Source organism: Rhipicephalus sanguineus, chromosome 2, assembly GCF_013339695.2.
Source record: "Rhipicephalus sanguineus isolate Rsan-2018 chromosome 2, BIME_Rsan_1.4, whole genome shotgun sequence".
Classification (NCBI taxonomy): domain Eukaryota; kingdom Metazoa; phylum Arthropoda; class Arachnida; order Ixodida; family Ixodidae; genus Rhipicephalus; species Rhipicephalus sanguineus.
The window spans coordinates 22,748,974-22,764,317 of NC_051177.1; the positions used below are offsets into that span (position 1 = coordinate 22,748,974).

Here is a 15,344-nt window from a genome sequence, read left to right on the forward strand (position 1 = left end):
CGTTCACTCACTGCGCGGTAGATGACTGATGGAACGAAAACACTCCCACTTCGTCTTGGCACGGTTTCACCAGAGGTAGCATTTCTTGGCAGGGTTCATTGGCTCTTGAGCCGTGCACGAGAATGCGTGCGCAAACTCTTCCATGTTCATCAGCGGCACGTTGCAGCGGTTGTGTCCGTCGGAGTACTTTGTCCAGCCACCGTGTGCTTCAGGATGGTCAGTCGTGTTCTCGCAGAAGCTGTGGCAGTACGTAATGAAGAACGTCTGGTCGGGACTGAAAGTGCTCAAACCGCCGAGCACGTTGGCCACTTTGTCCGAAGGCAGAGCCGCCTTAAAAGCAGCGTACGCGTATCTCACTGCTGCATTGTCTATGATGTCCTCCTGGATCGTGTTATTAGTGTAGTCGCCAACGTTTTCGTACAGGTTGACGTAGCAGGCCGCTCGGGCGTTGTACGCGTCGGCAAAGTCCTCGCTCCACCATGCTTGCGCCTGGCCGTTGTTGATATCACGCCCTTGAGCATCGAGTCCGTGGAGAAGCTCGTGCGCAATGACTCTTCCGAGCACAGCGTAGATGGTTGACACTGGAAGATCTGCGGAGTACAGTGGTCCCTTGGTGCTAGCGATGGGAAGGTGCAGCTCGTTGGTGTAGGCGTCGTACTTGACGTGGTCTTCGTAGAGCCTACGCATGGATTCTTCGATTTCGTACTCTCTGGCCGGAAAGCCGGCGCGTGGGACGACTCGCACCCAGTTTTCAAGGAAGTCCGCTCCCAAGTCGGGGAATGCAGACGCGCTGGTGTTTTCGGCTCGGAGTCCGATCTCCGGTAGAACGAGGCGACTGCTCTGAATTTTCTGCATGGCCGTCAGCTTGGTGCTGTTGTCCAGCCCCGGGTTCAAACTAAGGCCCTTCAGTATCTCCCCTTTCACGTTGTCCGCGATGCTCACCACTGATCGCACCTCGTCCCTGCTCGTCAGCGATTCCGTCGCAAAGGCTATCATTTGGGGCAACATCATCTTTGATGCGTACTCTCTGCAGTACTCTCGAGCATCGCTCACGGGATGGCTGCACGAGTCCACGTTCATCTCCATGTTTTCTTCAAGTGTTCTGAACTCGTTTGTGAAGCAGCTGCCGAATCGGAAGATCCTCCATCCCAAGTACAGAGCGCCTTCCTTAGTGGAAAGCGAGTTCAAGAGCTTCCTGAAGTACTCTGGGCTTGTGATCACCATAGTGTGATTGTCCAAAAACTTGGACAGCACGAAATATTTGCTGAACGTTTCCATCCACATCTCAGGACTAATCGTCGGTGTCAGCAATGACAAGTTCCGTAGATGCACTCGTTGTTTCTTTTCCATGACAGCTAGCTCGAAAAGCTCCTCTTCGAATTTTGCTATCGTATCTACGATGCTAGCGTGCTTGAGGCCGCCACCCATGGTTCGGACGACCTTCTCCAAGTACTTCCTGTAATTCTCTTTCCTTGTGGGTGCAAACATGAACTTCGATATCTTTGGTGGTTTAAGCGTAAAGTCCCAGGCGTTCTGCCTCTTTAAAGAGATTCCAAACCTGAAGAAGGCCCCAATATTAAAGTCTAGCTCCATGCGGACTAATAGGTCGAATGAGTTCACTTCGCGGAGTTTCACTTTCGGCCAGCTGAAATTGAACATGTGCATGTAGTGCTTCATGCTTCGTACATTCCTAGACCCCGGGGCCAGGCTATGATAGCAGGACAGGTAGAAAGTCAAAAACTTTTGCGCCTCCGTTTGAGACCGGACTGGAATCTTGGGGTTTGATTCCACTTTACGGAAGGACTCCTTTAGCGTTTCAATAACCCAGGATGATCCAAAACTACCCTCTTGCAAAGCCGTCTGCCTCTGTGCTACCACGCTGTTCTGCTTCCCAGAGCAGACAAAGCGATAGAAGTTCTGGCAAGGAGCTTCCTTGGGGCTGAGGCTCTCGTTTAACCTTGTACTCAGTTGGTTGCAGGCTTGAGATCTAAAGAAAGGAAAATGTGCACGAGAGCGTCAATTAAGAAGGCTTCATAAACAGGAACAGCTAGGTTGCTGCATCGTACGCCGTCAAAGGCACAGGCCTCAACCTTCAACCAGAGAGACCAATGCATGCATTCATTGGATGGCAAAATTATCAATATTAAGTTTGCCGCGACATTTTAGTACACGTCACTGAATTTCTCCAGCACTAGATTCACGTTTGTACGAATGACCCCGGCAAACCCTTTGTGGGTGGTTTCTTTTCACTCATTCCTATTTCATAACAATGCGAAGTGTTACGTCGGGATCAGGCGAAAAGAAAGCGGCCGATCGCGGAGAGGGAAGTTCTGGACGAGTCGTGTTCTATGCATGGAGGGAAAGTACGGAGCGCACGCACCTGCACGTGCCGGCGACGTTTATCTGTCTGTTTGCGAATCCCATTTCGTCGTTTGCTTTCTTGGAGCCGATCGAGGCGACCGACAGGAGCATTAGTACCACGACGCACGCACCAACGGCGCCCGCCGTCACGTACATCTTGTTCTTGGTGACATTGCGGCTCTTGTCCTCGTCATTGATGACGTTTAGCTCGTCGGACATCATCTTGCAGGCTTGACCTGCAAGATAATAGTAATAACAATACAAGACGTCCGGCGTTTAAACTTTAAAATTTAGTGTTTCCGGATCTTTTAATCTGACGCACACAGCTAGACCATAAAAAACGCGTTGCAGGCAGTTTGCACGAAATGTCGAAAAACATTTAGCAACAGACATTATGTAAGTATGCGTACTAAATTTGTGCATAATTATGCATATATCCGCTGGTAACACAAAATCTTCGATGGAGACACGCGGAGCGCCATAGAACACGTTAATGTGTAACTAAGCTGTATTAGTAATTTACGTTTCTGTAACAGCGAAACGGCAAGTTGCAATGTTCTAATTGCAGGTACGCTGCACAAGTATGACTTGATTTAGCGCTGCCCTTTAGTGCATTTTCAGTTGTTCTCATTACCAAGCGGCGAATTGCTATTCTACGGTTGCTTGCTCGTGAAGTATACAAAAGTTCGCGCCCACGGCCATAGGACGACATGACTGTGGCTGGCATACGTGTTCACTATGAAAACTACCACATGGTATACTAAACAGCAGCATGTTTTGCGGGCCACAGGTGAGCAGATCGGCGCTCGTGAGCAAAAGGACTATAGCCAAACTTCGCTGTGTGTTCTACTGTATGCGGTGCGAGAGTACTTTTGATGCAGATGAAACACGTGCTGGTTCTCTCTTACCTGTTATTCATACTTGTTCGTTATACTTTAAAGATGTTGGAATCATGGTTAGTCACGTTCATTAACATCCAAGGCTCTTAACTATCAGACAATTTGATCGGGCTAGTTGGTAATGATCCGTCATTGTACATAGCGCAACACTTTACTAAGCGAGTTGATAGTTCTCTGTCGCTACAAACAATGCTTGTGTTATGCAAATATGGTAGACAACCCTCACTATCGTAGACGAACATGGTAGGCAACCTTCATTGTGACCGGTTGTTCCAATTAACTTATCTCTTATCTGTTGAAAAAGGTCGATATCCTGCCTGATCCAATTGTCTTCGCCCAGACCTTGCTTCGATCTACCTACCGCTCATTAATAACAACCAAAGTTGGTATCCTAAGCACACTCACGTGTTTTATTCCGGACCCCGAGAAAGAGATGCTTGTTCGGAGCCCAGCCCCTTGTCGTGGTCGATCATGAGACCCTCCGGGTGGACCGAGGTCGGCCCATGACCAGGTTGGCGGCTTGTGATGCGGGTTCGTTCCGTGTGCTGCACCGGCCGTACAATCTAACAGGGAGACGCGCGGGAGAAGAACAAAGAGTGCGCAATGAATATGTGCGAATCGCAAACTAAAAGGCTCTACCACAACGGGCTCGCGGCTCGGGCCGCAGGTAGTCTTCGACGTCGTCGTCTTCGTTCCCTATGGCCATTAGGTGCGCAGATGTGCTTGCTTGCTTGCTTGTTCCTTGATTCTTGTCACCTGCCCACTACGGGCGGGGATTGGCCATGACAGTGGCAGGTAATATGAAGGGGAAAATTTTTGAATTGAAACGAAAGATGAGGAGTGAATCGGTCGCCTACGGTATAAACAAAAATTGAAGGACTGACTAGTTCATACGCCAATGAATATAGGAATAATACAATGATATAGAAAACAATCGATTATTGAGAAGGACTCCGAAGTACCAAATTTTGATTTGAAACAAATTAACAAGGAATTCTTCTTGTGTCTCTAAGAATGTCGCATATGGCTAAGCAGACGTTCCTGTTGCTGTGGCCCAGAGAAGACGCCGCAAGGGAAAGAATATTTTGAGAAATCAGGTTGATCCTTTCGCTCTTCTTTCTTAAGTTACTAATACAGAATCAGTCTAAAGCTACAAAACAGTTTCAACATTTCAACTTCTCAAAACAGCTGAGGTACTCCGCAATGGATAACTTTGAAATGTCGGGTGAAATGTAGACGAGATCTAAGCTCGAAACCCAGGTATGTACCACTAACAGTACGTGTCGGTTGTGGTGAAATATTTTATTAAAGCTCGTTGAAGAGAAAGGCTATGGGTAGGGTCCGGTACAGCGTTGGCAAAAGAGGCCGCCCGAATTACGTCCGGCTGGTACTAGAGGTCAGGGCCGTACCTCTTGTCCCTCAAATATTGGCTTGTTGGATTGTTCATTTTCCTAGAAGGCCCATATCATGTCAGTAGGTTTCTTTCGAACAGTTTTAACCGTGTACGGCACACGTGCGGCAGTACTAAACTAGGAGAAAGAATGCCAAGCCGAATCTTCTCTGGAAGTTATCTAAATGATACGTAAGCTCTGTGTTTGATAGAACTGTGTCTAAATTCTAAAGCCGCAACTTTTATACGATATAACTCGAGAGATTTCAGATTTAACATCTGCTAGCTTAAGGGCTCCAATCTCTTCTTGGGGTGTGGTCGATACCCTCACAAGTCCACATCACAGCCCAACTGTAATTGACATAACCGACCTATTAGCTTCGTTGGATTATCAGGCGCACACTCTTGCAGACCACTGAAAATTTAATAGGAATTCAGAATCAAATTTGTATTCCTTGACAGGTATGATATATATATATATATATATAATATATATATATATATATATATATATATATATATATATATATATATATATATATATATTACAGCGATGAATCGTCGCTCAGTTTTAAAAGGTACCATAAAAAATCACAGTTTTTAATACCTACAGTAAAAAAAACCTGTGTGTTTGTTGGAATACCGACTGTGCACGAGATTACAGACGCCGAAAAGGCATGCGACAGTGGATAAGCCTTCTTGCCGAAAGGCCTCCCGAGCTAGTCTCGTGCGCCTGCAAGGGTAGCTAGCCTTTGCAGCCGCACAAGCACTAGCTTTTATGACGCTTACTAAAGTTAATAATGACACTTACCAATCTGCCACAAAAATGGGCACTTCATAATGTGAAACAGGCGCTTACCGATGTGAAACAGGAACTTACAAATGTGCTTAATTTTACCATGAATAAAGGAAGGGAGTTTTGAGGGCTCGTTTCTTCTTATTTGACACAACCTTAATGAGAAGCAGATAATGAAGCCAAGGAAAGTATAGGGGATGTTAATTGCACTGTTGTAAGTGTATTGCAGTAATTGTGATATAGACGTGAAGAAAGTGGGCGAAAAGACAACTTGCCGCCGGCAGGGACCGAACCTGCAAACTTCGAAATTTTCTTGAAATGTTCAATTCCTGATATCGACCTTAAGCGATGTCCAGCAGATCGCTTTCAGTCCGCCAAGACGAAATAGTTCAATGAAGAGCTCATAGCAAGTGTACTGCTTCCCAATTGCTTTTTTTTTTGCATTGTCAGTAGAACGTATGCTTCAGTTCAGTTCACAAGCATGGGCGCGTGGCCTAGTGGTCAAGGCACTCGCTTTCAGACCGGGGATACCTAAAGCCACTTTACCTAGGTTCGAAACCCAGCCCTGGAAAGAAAATTTATTTATTCTTAATTCTTTTGTGCGCACCAGCTGTTGGTGACGAGGGTCTTTTGGAACACCACCATCACCACAAGTCAGTCAATACAAGCTTCGCTTCAAAACGGCAAGTTGTCTAAAAAAATTGTCGCCCGCAGCTTCCCACGGGGGGAACTCGAGTAAATGCGTCGCAGAGTGGTGGGGATATCGCGTGAATGTTGCGTAATTGGGTATGGTTTTGGGAATGCTTAATTGTTACACGATGCGCACACCAAGTACGACTTGAACGGCTCCAGCGTGCACGAAGTTCCGGGTCCGCAGCTCGCTTCAAACGCTTGCGTTCAACGTCGTATGCTCGTCTCTTCGCAGCCTTGTCTTCTGCGTTGCTTGCTGTTGTTGACGCCGACGACGGTGAGGGTGGGGTAACGTTGCCTTCAACGAGTGGTGGGACGCTGATTGAAGGTACTGTTGCTTCCATCGCATCTACTTGAGTCAAGAAAAGCGTCAAGTCAAGCGAAAGCCAAGTAAAGACGCCCTTGACTGAATTCCGAACGTGCGCTCCGCCGCTTATATACACACCGCCCGCGTTCGAGGGAGAGGAGGGAGGGAGGGAGAGGAGAGGCTTGCTGCCGGCACGAGACGAGCCGAGAATGCGCAGTGGGGGTGTGGACGGCGCCGCCGACGCCACAGGTGCGACTAAGAAATGCTCCGAATTTAAAAAATTAAGAGGACGCTTGAGCTTCACCTTCAAGAGTAAAACGCGATAGCGTCAATCGGGCCCCGTGCGCATCGCCTTCCCAATTGCTATCCTCGCTTCGGTTCTCGGTGGATGCCTCAACCGTGCAGCAAGGAAAGGAACGTCTGTGCGCGTGTAACAATGGACGTTTCAAACTATCCTCGAATGCCTACTGCAGGTACAGTTGCGGAGTGCCCACTACGTCATAATTCCCTTTACGAATCAGCGAAGGGCCCACTACTCGTCCGTAAGGCAACACGCGAACCTACACAAATGCTCACTTTGCTGATACTTTTGCTGCCGATGATGATTAAATATGTCTGAGCGCTTTGATGGGCAGAGACAGGCGCGTTGCGTTCGAATCTTGTCCTGCCTTGCCTCAATTTTGCATGTTCTGTCCGCTAGGCTATGTGCATAGCGTTGGAGTCGCATTGGAAATCCCCACCGCACGGTGCCTTTATTAAATTTCGCAAGCGTGGATGTGTAGCCAAGTCGGTAAGGCCTTAGCCTTTCGAATGTGATACCCTGAGTTTAAAACCCAACACCACGAAAATAATTTTTACTTAGTTTTTTTTTTTTTATAGCGATACGTCTTACGTGAGGGAGGAGCGGACGAATGGACGGGAGGCTACAGCTTTCTCTCCTTGAGTCGGCATAGAAGTGCTTACGTATCAAAAAAAAAAAAAAATCGAGCCGTTTTCACGCGGTAAAAACATTCGGACAGCAAAGCTGTTGTCCCTTTCGTCAGGCATTGCATATTCCGCCTAAGTTCGGGCAAAGTTTTCACTAAGTGTTTCATAAATCCTCTAGCTGGCTCGTGATAAGCGACTCTCCTCGTAAGCTCGTGTTGGCACCGGTGAAACGATCGACAGCGTCGTCGCTGTCGTCTCGTCGCTATTAGCCCCGAGAACGAAACTGGCGGCGCGGCAGTCGCGGCGATGTGACGTCACGACAAGGATTCGCTTGTTCCGCGGCAGAGGATCGCCTTTTTCTGCGTACGCCGCGTACCCGCTCTTTCGCGATTCGGTGGTGATTACTGGTCATTCTTGCGATGCAAATCTCCCAAGGTAGAAGTTTACACTACTAGCGAACGTTAAGTATACTTAACGCTACAGCTTATAAGCTGTAGAAAATTTGGATAATATAGCTTATAATGGGCAAATTCCCGTCCGAACGGAAGATTCACTGTGCAAATGGTGATGCAGGACAGCACGCCATTCGTTGTTTTCACCGCGTACTCCCAGACATCGGTGCTAAAAACATTTAAAAACGCCATCCAGCCCAGTGAGTGATGCTACGAACTCGGGGGCATGATATCGCGATGGCTGCGAGTGTGCAGAAGATATGTGAAATGTCAACATTTATTAACCTCCAGTAATGATAGAAGCCATCTAAAGAACTATCATTAGAAGAAAATACAGCTGGTAGTCGAGTAACGCCGCGCGACGCGAGCGAACTGTAACGAAAATTGTGTTGTTTTCGCCACAGCCTAGCAGACGACAAAAGTAGAATCCCCGCCTTTGCGTCACCGGAGCGTACATTTTTCCAGTGACTCTACCGGAGCGCCGTTCGCAGCGCCGCCATCGGTGGCGCACGAGGCGAATAGCCTTTGGAAATCTTCGATCTTTCGATTTTTCAAGGTCCAGTCGAATTTTGGCGAAAGTGACTTTATGTGCATTTCGGGTAAAAACGGTAAGCCCGACTGCCTTTGGCAATCTTGAATTTTCCAATTTTTCACACTTTCGTCGCATTTTGATAAAATCAAATCTGCGTGCATTTCTGTGAAAATTGGAGCCACGGGTCGCTTATACGGGTCTTCCCGTGGCAAGTATAGACAACACGTACAGTGCACATGAAGGCGGCTACCTGAGACGCTTTTTTAAGGCTTCACGTTCTGAGTCGTGCGAATGAGGCAGCTTGCATATTTACGTTCGCAGTTTCACCATCAGACCTGTGCAACGATTTTCCCCGATAAGTATCTTTCAACGTGACGAATTGTCACGCAGACTCTGGAAATCACCGTTTACTGTGAATGTAACCAACAATAATGGACGATGATACAATGTTGCAACATTTTTATTCATTATTTTTTGCGTTAGAAAATACAAAACTGAAACTTGAAAAACTCAAACGTGACTTTTGTGACTTCTCCTAGATCTGGAGCACCTACAACATGTCCATTATATCTGCCAGAAAAACAGAAATATATCTCTCATATTGCGAGTTATTCCAAGCAAATGTTCGAGGAAAGTTTTCTGGGCAGGCAATACAGAGGGTCCTGCGACTTCAAGCAGCGTGATCAAGTAACCGGTTCTTTACTGCGTTTCACATATAATATACATATTGTATCGTATCTCTTTTAGAGAAGGTTTAACCAGCAGATGTCCATGAAGCGGAAATCTCAGTAACTTCAGATTACTAGGCGGCTGCTGGACAATTTGCAACAGAAAAATGCCCTTGTCTGCGCATGCACATTGTGACTGCCGCAGACCTGCAGGAACGTGCGCAGATTTTCCCTTTTTACGTACTATAGGGGCGGTAGGACAGGCACGCGGTTGCAGAAAGCAGTTCATGGTTCGCAAAGCAAGCTGCGTGGGAGCGTCGACAATCTTTGGGAAAAACTCATGCTAATTTATATTCATGGCTCCATATAGTCACCCCAGAGTTTCGCGAAACAGGCAGCAGTGAGAACAGTAAAAAAAAGCAAACAAAAGGAAATGGGGGGGGGGGGGGAGGCTAATCATGGTGGGAACGTTTCTATGCACCTCAGCAGCCCGGGGTCACATACCTGATCCAAAACGTCACGTTATTACGTCACTGGTAGAGCGGTTGCGGCAAGTACAGCTATTTTGCCAGTGTCACTATAGCTGCTCAGTATCACTGTAGGGCCAGTAACCTACACCGTGCCGCTTCGCGGTCCTCACTTTTTTTACAGCATCGCTACTGCCAGAGCAAGGGTGGACATCGACGTGCCGCTCTACAAATGACGTCACTTGACCTCTAGCTTTTGAGGTGCAGACAGACAGTCCCCGTCATGGTATTCGTACTTAGACAAAAAAAAATGGCGCAAGACGATTAGGCAATGGCGCTCAAGATGTCTGTGTCCACTTGAGTGTAGTTGTCTACTTTGCTTGCGCCGTATTTTTTATGGTGCGCGTAAACTATACCTGAACGACTCTTCCATATATTCACGATATGCGTGTACTTCGCATTTGATGACTCACTTGCTTTTCTTGTATGACGTGAAAACACTTCATGTACGTGCTAGTAACATACAGTGGAGATCACCAATGCTCGTCTGCTGGGAACAAAACAGTCGTCTACACAATCGTACGGGAACTGTTTTCCTTGGCGCCGTGTTGTCAGAAGCAACAATCATCATTTTTATTGTGCAAAGTGCGGCTTATTTACGCCACATTAATCTCACATCAGCCTTCTTTGCTGACGCATATACGAAGACACAACTTTGCTATTTACATTACGAGTTGAGCAATTTACGCGCAAGATTTCTAAACTTTGCGTTTTTTTTTTTTCCAGTACAAAGATTACGGGCAGTATGCTTGCCCTGCACTGGCTTCACTAAGTTTGGTTTGGATTTCAGAGGAGAAGTTTCTTAGGCACAGCGTTACAGGCAGGCTTTTCGCATGCAGTTGGTTCACGACACACAGATGTAAGAAAAAACTTGAAAGAATCACTCGAGAAGAATCGCCGCTTGCCCCCTGTACGGCAGATTGGGGTCGCCGCAGGGCAAGGCCCGAAAGTGGCAAGACCTTGAGATCGCTCATGTGACCTTCGTGAATAAAGAACTCGCGAATACGCGTTTACACGTAAGCGCCATTTAGAGAGGCTGCGTTAAACATACCACGAACGTAAGGCGATAACGCAAGAGGGCCGCAGTTACTGTGGTCCCTTCAGACAGCATATCTCATCTTCACCGGGACTAGTTGCTTTGCGCTTTGACCAACACTGCCATGATGAGAGACTACACGAAGAAAATAAAGATACGAGACGAGTACGCTTGCTCTGTTATAACTTGCAACTACAAAAAAAAAAAAAGTGTTTGTTGCCAGCTGTAAGCTGCTCTTCGGTAAATAATTTTATTGCGCGAATCTTTATATATGAATTGTTGTATGCTGGATGCCAGGAGATAGCACTACGGTTGCTTGCTTTCCTTCTGTCGGAACACTGTAAGGTTACCCGTAGCAACAGCATGCTTCTAGCACCGAAATATGCTTTACTAAAATATGATGAACAACAACTGAAGTAACTGAGCTTGCGACTCCGCGAAAGACATGCCAACAGATTGACAACTCGCAACGCCAGTTTACTCTGGCATGATGGAACTGAAGTGACACGTCATTTGAAGTCAGAATGTAGACCAAAAGTTAAACCTATGTCCAAGCCATCTGTACATCTTAAGTTGAGCTCAGTGGAAAAAAATAAGAGGCCCTGCCGCTGCATAACTTAGGGAAAGTTAATTTGATGCAGTGCCGCGTGTGGCCGCCAGCCATGCAGAGGTTGTGATAAAACAAAATTCTTGACACTGAACAGTCTACACAAGGAGTGCTCTACAAACAATGTCGGGAGTTACACTTGCTTATACATTTCGCCATAACACATAACAATGATGCGAAACGGTTCGTGAGACGCATGTACGGTTATAACTTAAGAATAAAATACAAGCTCCGCCCGCAAAACCGCGGCGCATTTGTCAGTCACGCATGCAAGAGAGTTATGCAAGCTGGTTTTCTTTCTGACCGTAAGTACTTTTTCTGTGATAATGTAAATACCACGCCTATAGAAAACTAAATGTTCATCGTTCCAATCTAAAATACGACCTTTGGATAATCAGTGCTGTCATAATCTCTGATGAAATTTGCCCGGACGTTCAAGTTGTAGGCTTAAAAACAGCGACACGAACATGTGTCTGCATATTGACAACAATTATCTGAACCATGCCAAATGTGCTTAAGGTCACGAAAGTGAGCAAATGTGATTGTATGGAATGTCTATGCAAATTCCCACTGGGTTGGGCAGCGATGGCTGTAGGTGGAGCTTGTATTTATTTTTAGGTTGTGACCGATATAGCTGTTTGGAGCGATCGATCGATATATGTGAGGCTAGCGCCTTCGCAGAATGCTGTTGACCAGCAAGCCCCCACATCACGGTGTGGAGCAATAGCATAACAGAAAAAAAAAAGCTTGCCTCAGCTTTGCTTCCCTCTTACTGAAAGACAGAGCAGAACGTAAAGAAACGCGGCGTTCTCTGGACGAATAAATTTGCCATTACAGCGAAAGGCAGTTGCAAGCGTGACGTGTTCCAAGGTATGCCGGTGGGTGAACAATTGCAGAAGCGGTGCGTGCTGCCGCGTGGAATTTCTTTACGTGATTCTGTCTCGGAGTCGTTGTGGACCGTCGAAGAATCGTCACCACAGACGACGCTGACTCGACGTCTCGCAGGGAGGCGTGACCCCAGAGGGTCGCTGGCCCTGCTAGGACCATTTCAGTTCCGCGGAGCTCTTCGTTGCCGATGTCGTTCTCGGCGCTTCAAAAGTGGGACGAGACGCTCGACGCAGGACACACTCACGCACGCACACGATATTAAGCACACAGGAGGACATTTGGGAGTCTCCGCGCGGCGGGGTCGAGGTCACAGGTTGAGTTCAACGTCTGTGGAATAGCAGCCGATCTGCTCTCCGTCGCGCAGCACCGTGGCCTTGATGACGAATTCGCCGTCGAGCAGGTACGAAGGAAGGTCCGGCGGAAGTTCGGGCACCTTGAATGTGGACGGCTTCAGGCGCCACTCACCCTGCATGGCACAGTTAAAGAGCAGCGCCGGTTACACTTGCAAACGCAATCGCCACTTTTCCTGCTCTCGCGGGGCAGCTTTCCGCGTGTGCGTCACCCGTGCAAACGCGAAGCACCGCCTCGCTAAAGTAGGGTACGTAACGCTACCCCTTTACGACAGCGCGAGGGGTCATCGTGAGATGTAATTCTTCAGGTAAATGACTCTGTCTGTGGGGAGCCTGCCACAACCAATATGACATTTAGGAACGGTAGATATGCAAGACAAGCAACGGACAGAAGCGTGCATGCAGTGTGGGAAACAAACGGTTGAGGCATTACGCTTGTGTATGTTAACTTGATAGCTTTATAGACGGACTTAGCATACTTTGGAGCGATCACATTTCTGTGAGAGAAAATGTGGGCCGATCACGAAGCACAAGGTGTCAAAGCTCTAGTTGTCCGCGGGGGAAGGAAAGTTGGAAAGAGGAGGAGAGAAAAGTCACTCTTTCAGCCGACGTAACAGTTCCGCGTTTGACATCACAAACGGCGAATCAGTCCGGTATCCTTGAGAAAACGCAACAGCGCTTTCGTTGCCTTTCGGAACTGTGATGGGCAGCCCCATGGTCCTAATATTTTCGCGACAGTGAAAGCGCTTCCGTCCATTTGATTTAGTGCAGTGCTGAGGTGAAGCCTCTCGGTTGCGTATGTCGATGTTTCAAATAGCAATTTAGGGACAGAGACGCATTCGTGTGATCACTGCCTGATTTTTAGGTATTTTTGTCTAGGGCGCGTATGCTTATACGAATTTCTATCAGGCTGTTTACATTTGTGGTCTTCCGTGCAATAAAAAAATTAAGTGCCATTGTTGCCTAATGGTTAGAGATTTAGGCTGATGTGCTGGAAAACAGTACCAAAGGGGCAGCGCTAACCGGCATATATACCACATATCCTACGTCCTGTCCCAGTGACACGGTCCCCAACCACTGAAGACAAAACCTGCCGCACGCCACTACAGACTTGGTATAGGCCACTTCGTCGGCCTTATTTAGCGCGCATGCGATAGCTGTCAGTCCATAACTGAGTAAACGAAAGTACACCAACCTCGGCGAAACCGCCAACCGTCAGAACCGCTAACCACCAGATGCACGCTTCGAAAGCTTAGGCGTTAATGTGAAGCCTTCTTTGCGATCCTTTCCGGATTCTCTTGACATTGTTGCTGGAAGCCGCTGTCTTGCGGAATAGTTCTCACATTAAAGAAAAAAAAGTGGAGAAGAAAAAGAAGAAGAAGAATAAGAAGAAGCAGAGGTTCCCTCATGAATTCGCCTAAGACGATTCGAAGATACAGTGCTCACGGATTGAAACAGGGCAATTTAGGGCTAAGTAACGCACACACTTTTGTTTCCACTGTCTTCAGTTCGGATCACATAGGCGTAAATTCGACTCGAACGCGCACATTAGAGCCAACATTATCTTTAGAGACCAGATCCGTCGCGACATGACATGTTCATATCGAGCGATTGCGCATACCAGTTGCTATATATGATAAACGAATGTGATGTCGGGTTTGAATCCGCGAGTACTGTATACAAACCATCCGATGTGGCATTTTACATCACGTCAATGCCCTCTTTATTTTTTAATCACGCAAACGCCGCAAATACGAAATAAACTCGCAGTTCGCGCGCGGTTTGTCATGCAACCTTTTGCACGATTTTGCGTTGACACCGGCTTTTCACTCAAGCTCATGTTCGCATGAGATGTATCGCCTTAATAATTACATGCCCGATGCAGGGATCGAACTTCAGGAATCCAAGCATAGCAACCCAATATGCCGGCAAGATCTTTGAGATTATCATCGCGTGTGTCGCAGTTGCGTAGTACGGCTGCGCGAGAGCATGCATGTGCGCTCACGCCAATGTTTTTTTAAGTCAAAGGCTCGCGAATGAGATGGGCAAATAACAGCCAGCCTTACCGATGTCCTTGCCATCGTCCTCACGACATCGATGGAAAAACACCGCCACAAGTTTCACAACGCGCAGTGTAAGAGAGGGGGAGGGATGTCAGTGAAGATTACGATGAAAATAGGAGTGGCGCCTACATATCTCTATGTCCGCGTCGTGTTCCTATCTTTTATGTACCGCGCTAATACATGCTACGTTCATAGAAGTGGACACGCTCGTCACCGAAAATTGATGCTCCTCTCCCATCGTACATTGCAGCTGTGCGCGTTTCTACACGGCCCAGCGTGTCACGGCTTCTGACTCAACAAATTTTGATGCTGAATAAAACTACTGCTTATCCCGCATGCAAGGTTTGCCGTGGTTGCTGAAAGACGCGTTCGTCGTTTAAATCTGCAGACGATGTCGTAAAGAATCAGTTTTGCATCGTCAGTTCATTTGCTGGTTCCTCGAAGCTTCGCGCGCCCCCGTTTCCACTAATAACTTTTGATCCTCTAATTCCTCAGGTTGGGATATGGCACTCGACATCTGGCCGAAGCTTGGAGCATAAAATAAAGCTTCCGAACAAGCTAAATATCGAGCAGTACAGCAGAAAGCGCCACGTGTAATACCAAGATATAGGAACGTGCTGGTGCAGAGTGGTTTAGAGAGAATACTCAGGAGGAGGAGCAAGGAAGGGCAGGGAGGTGAACCGGACGCGCGTCCGGTTTGCTGCTCGGGGAAGGTATTAAGGGTTGAAAAGATAGAAAGAAGTGGTGAGCATGCGTAAAATATATGTCAAGTTAAACAACACTGCCGCGTTCCTTGCACCGTCGAAAAAAGATTGAATCTTAAGTGACAGTTTGAAAGGTGTTTGTACGCT

General features: G+C 47.3%; 2 protein-coding genes across 2 annotated transcripts in view; both read right to left on the reverse strand.

Moving 5' to 3' along the window:
* On the reverse strand, positions 1-3,836 carry LOC119382520 (neprilysin-1). Its single transcript, XM_037650237.2, has 3 exons — positions 3,666-3,836; positions 2,381-2,597; positions 1-1,987 (listed from the first exon to the last, which is right to left on the reverse strand). The coding sequence occupies exons 2-3, from the start codon at positions 2,581-2,583 to the stop codon at positions 67-69; spliced, it is 2,124 nt and encodes a 707-aa protein (XP_037506165.1). The 5' UTR covers positions 2,584-2,597; positions 3,666-3,836; the 3' UTR covers positions 1-66.
* Positions 3,837-8,796: 4,960 nt separating this feature from the next.
* Positions 8,797-15,344, reverse strand: part of LOC119382521 (ganglioside GM2 activator) — a 55,373-nt gene continuing 48,825 nt past the window's right edge. The window contains exon 4 of the mRNA XM_037650238.2: positions 8,797-12,546. Coding sequence (XP_037506166.1) covers positions 12,388-12,546 — 159 coding nt within the window. The 3' untranslated portion in view covers positions 8,797-12,387. The remainder of the gene's footprint in view (positions 12,547-15,344) is intronic.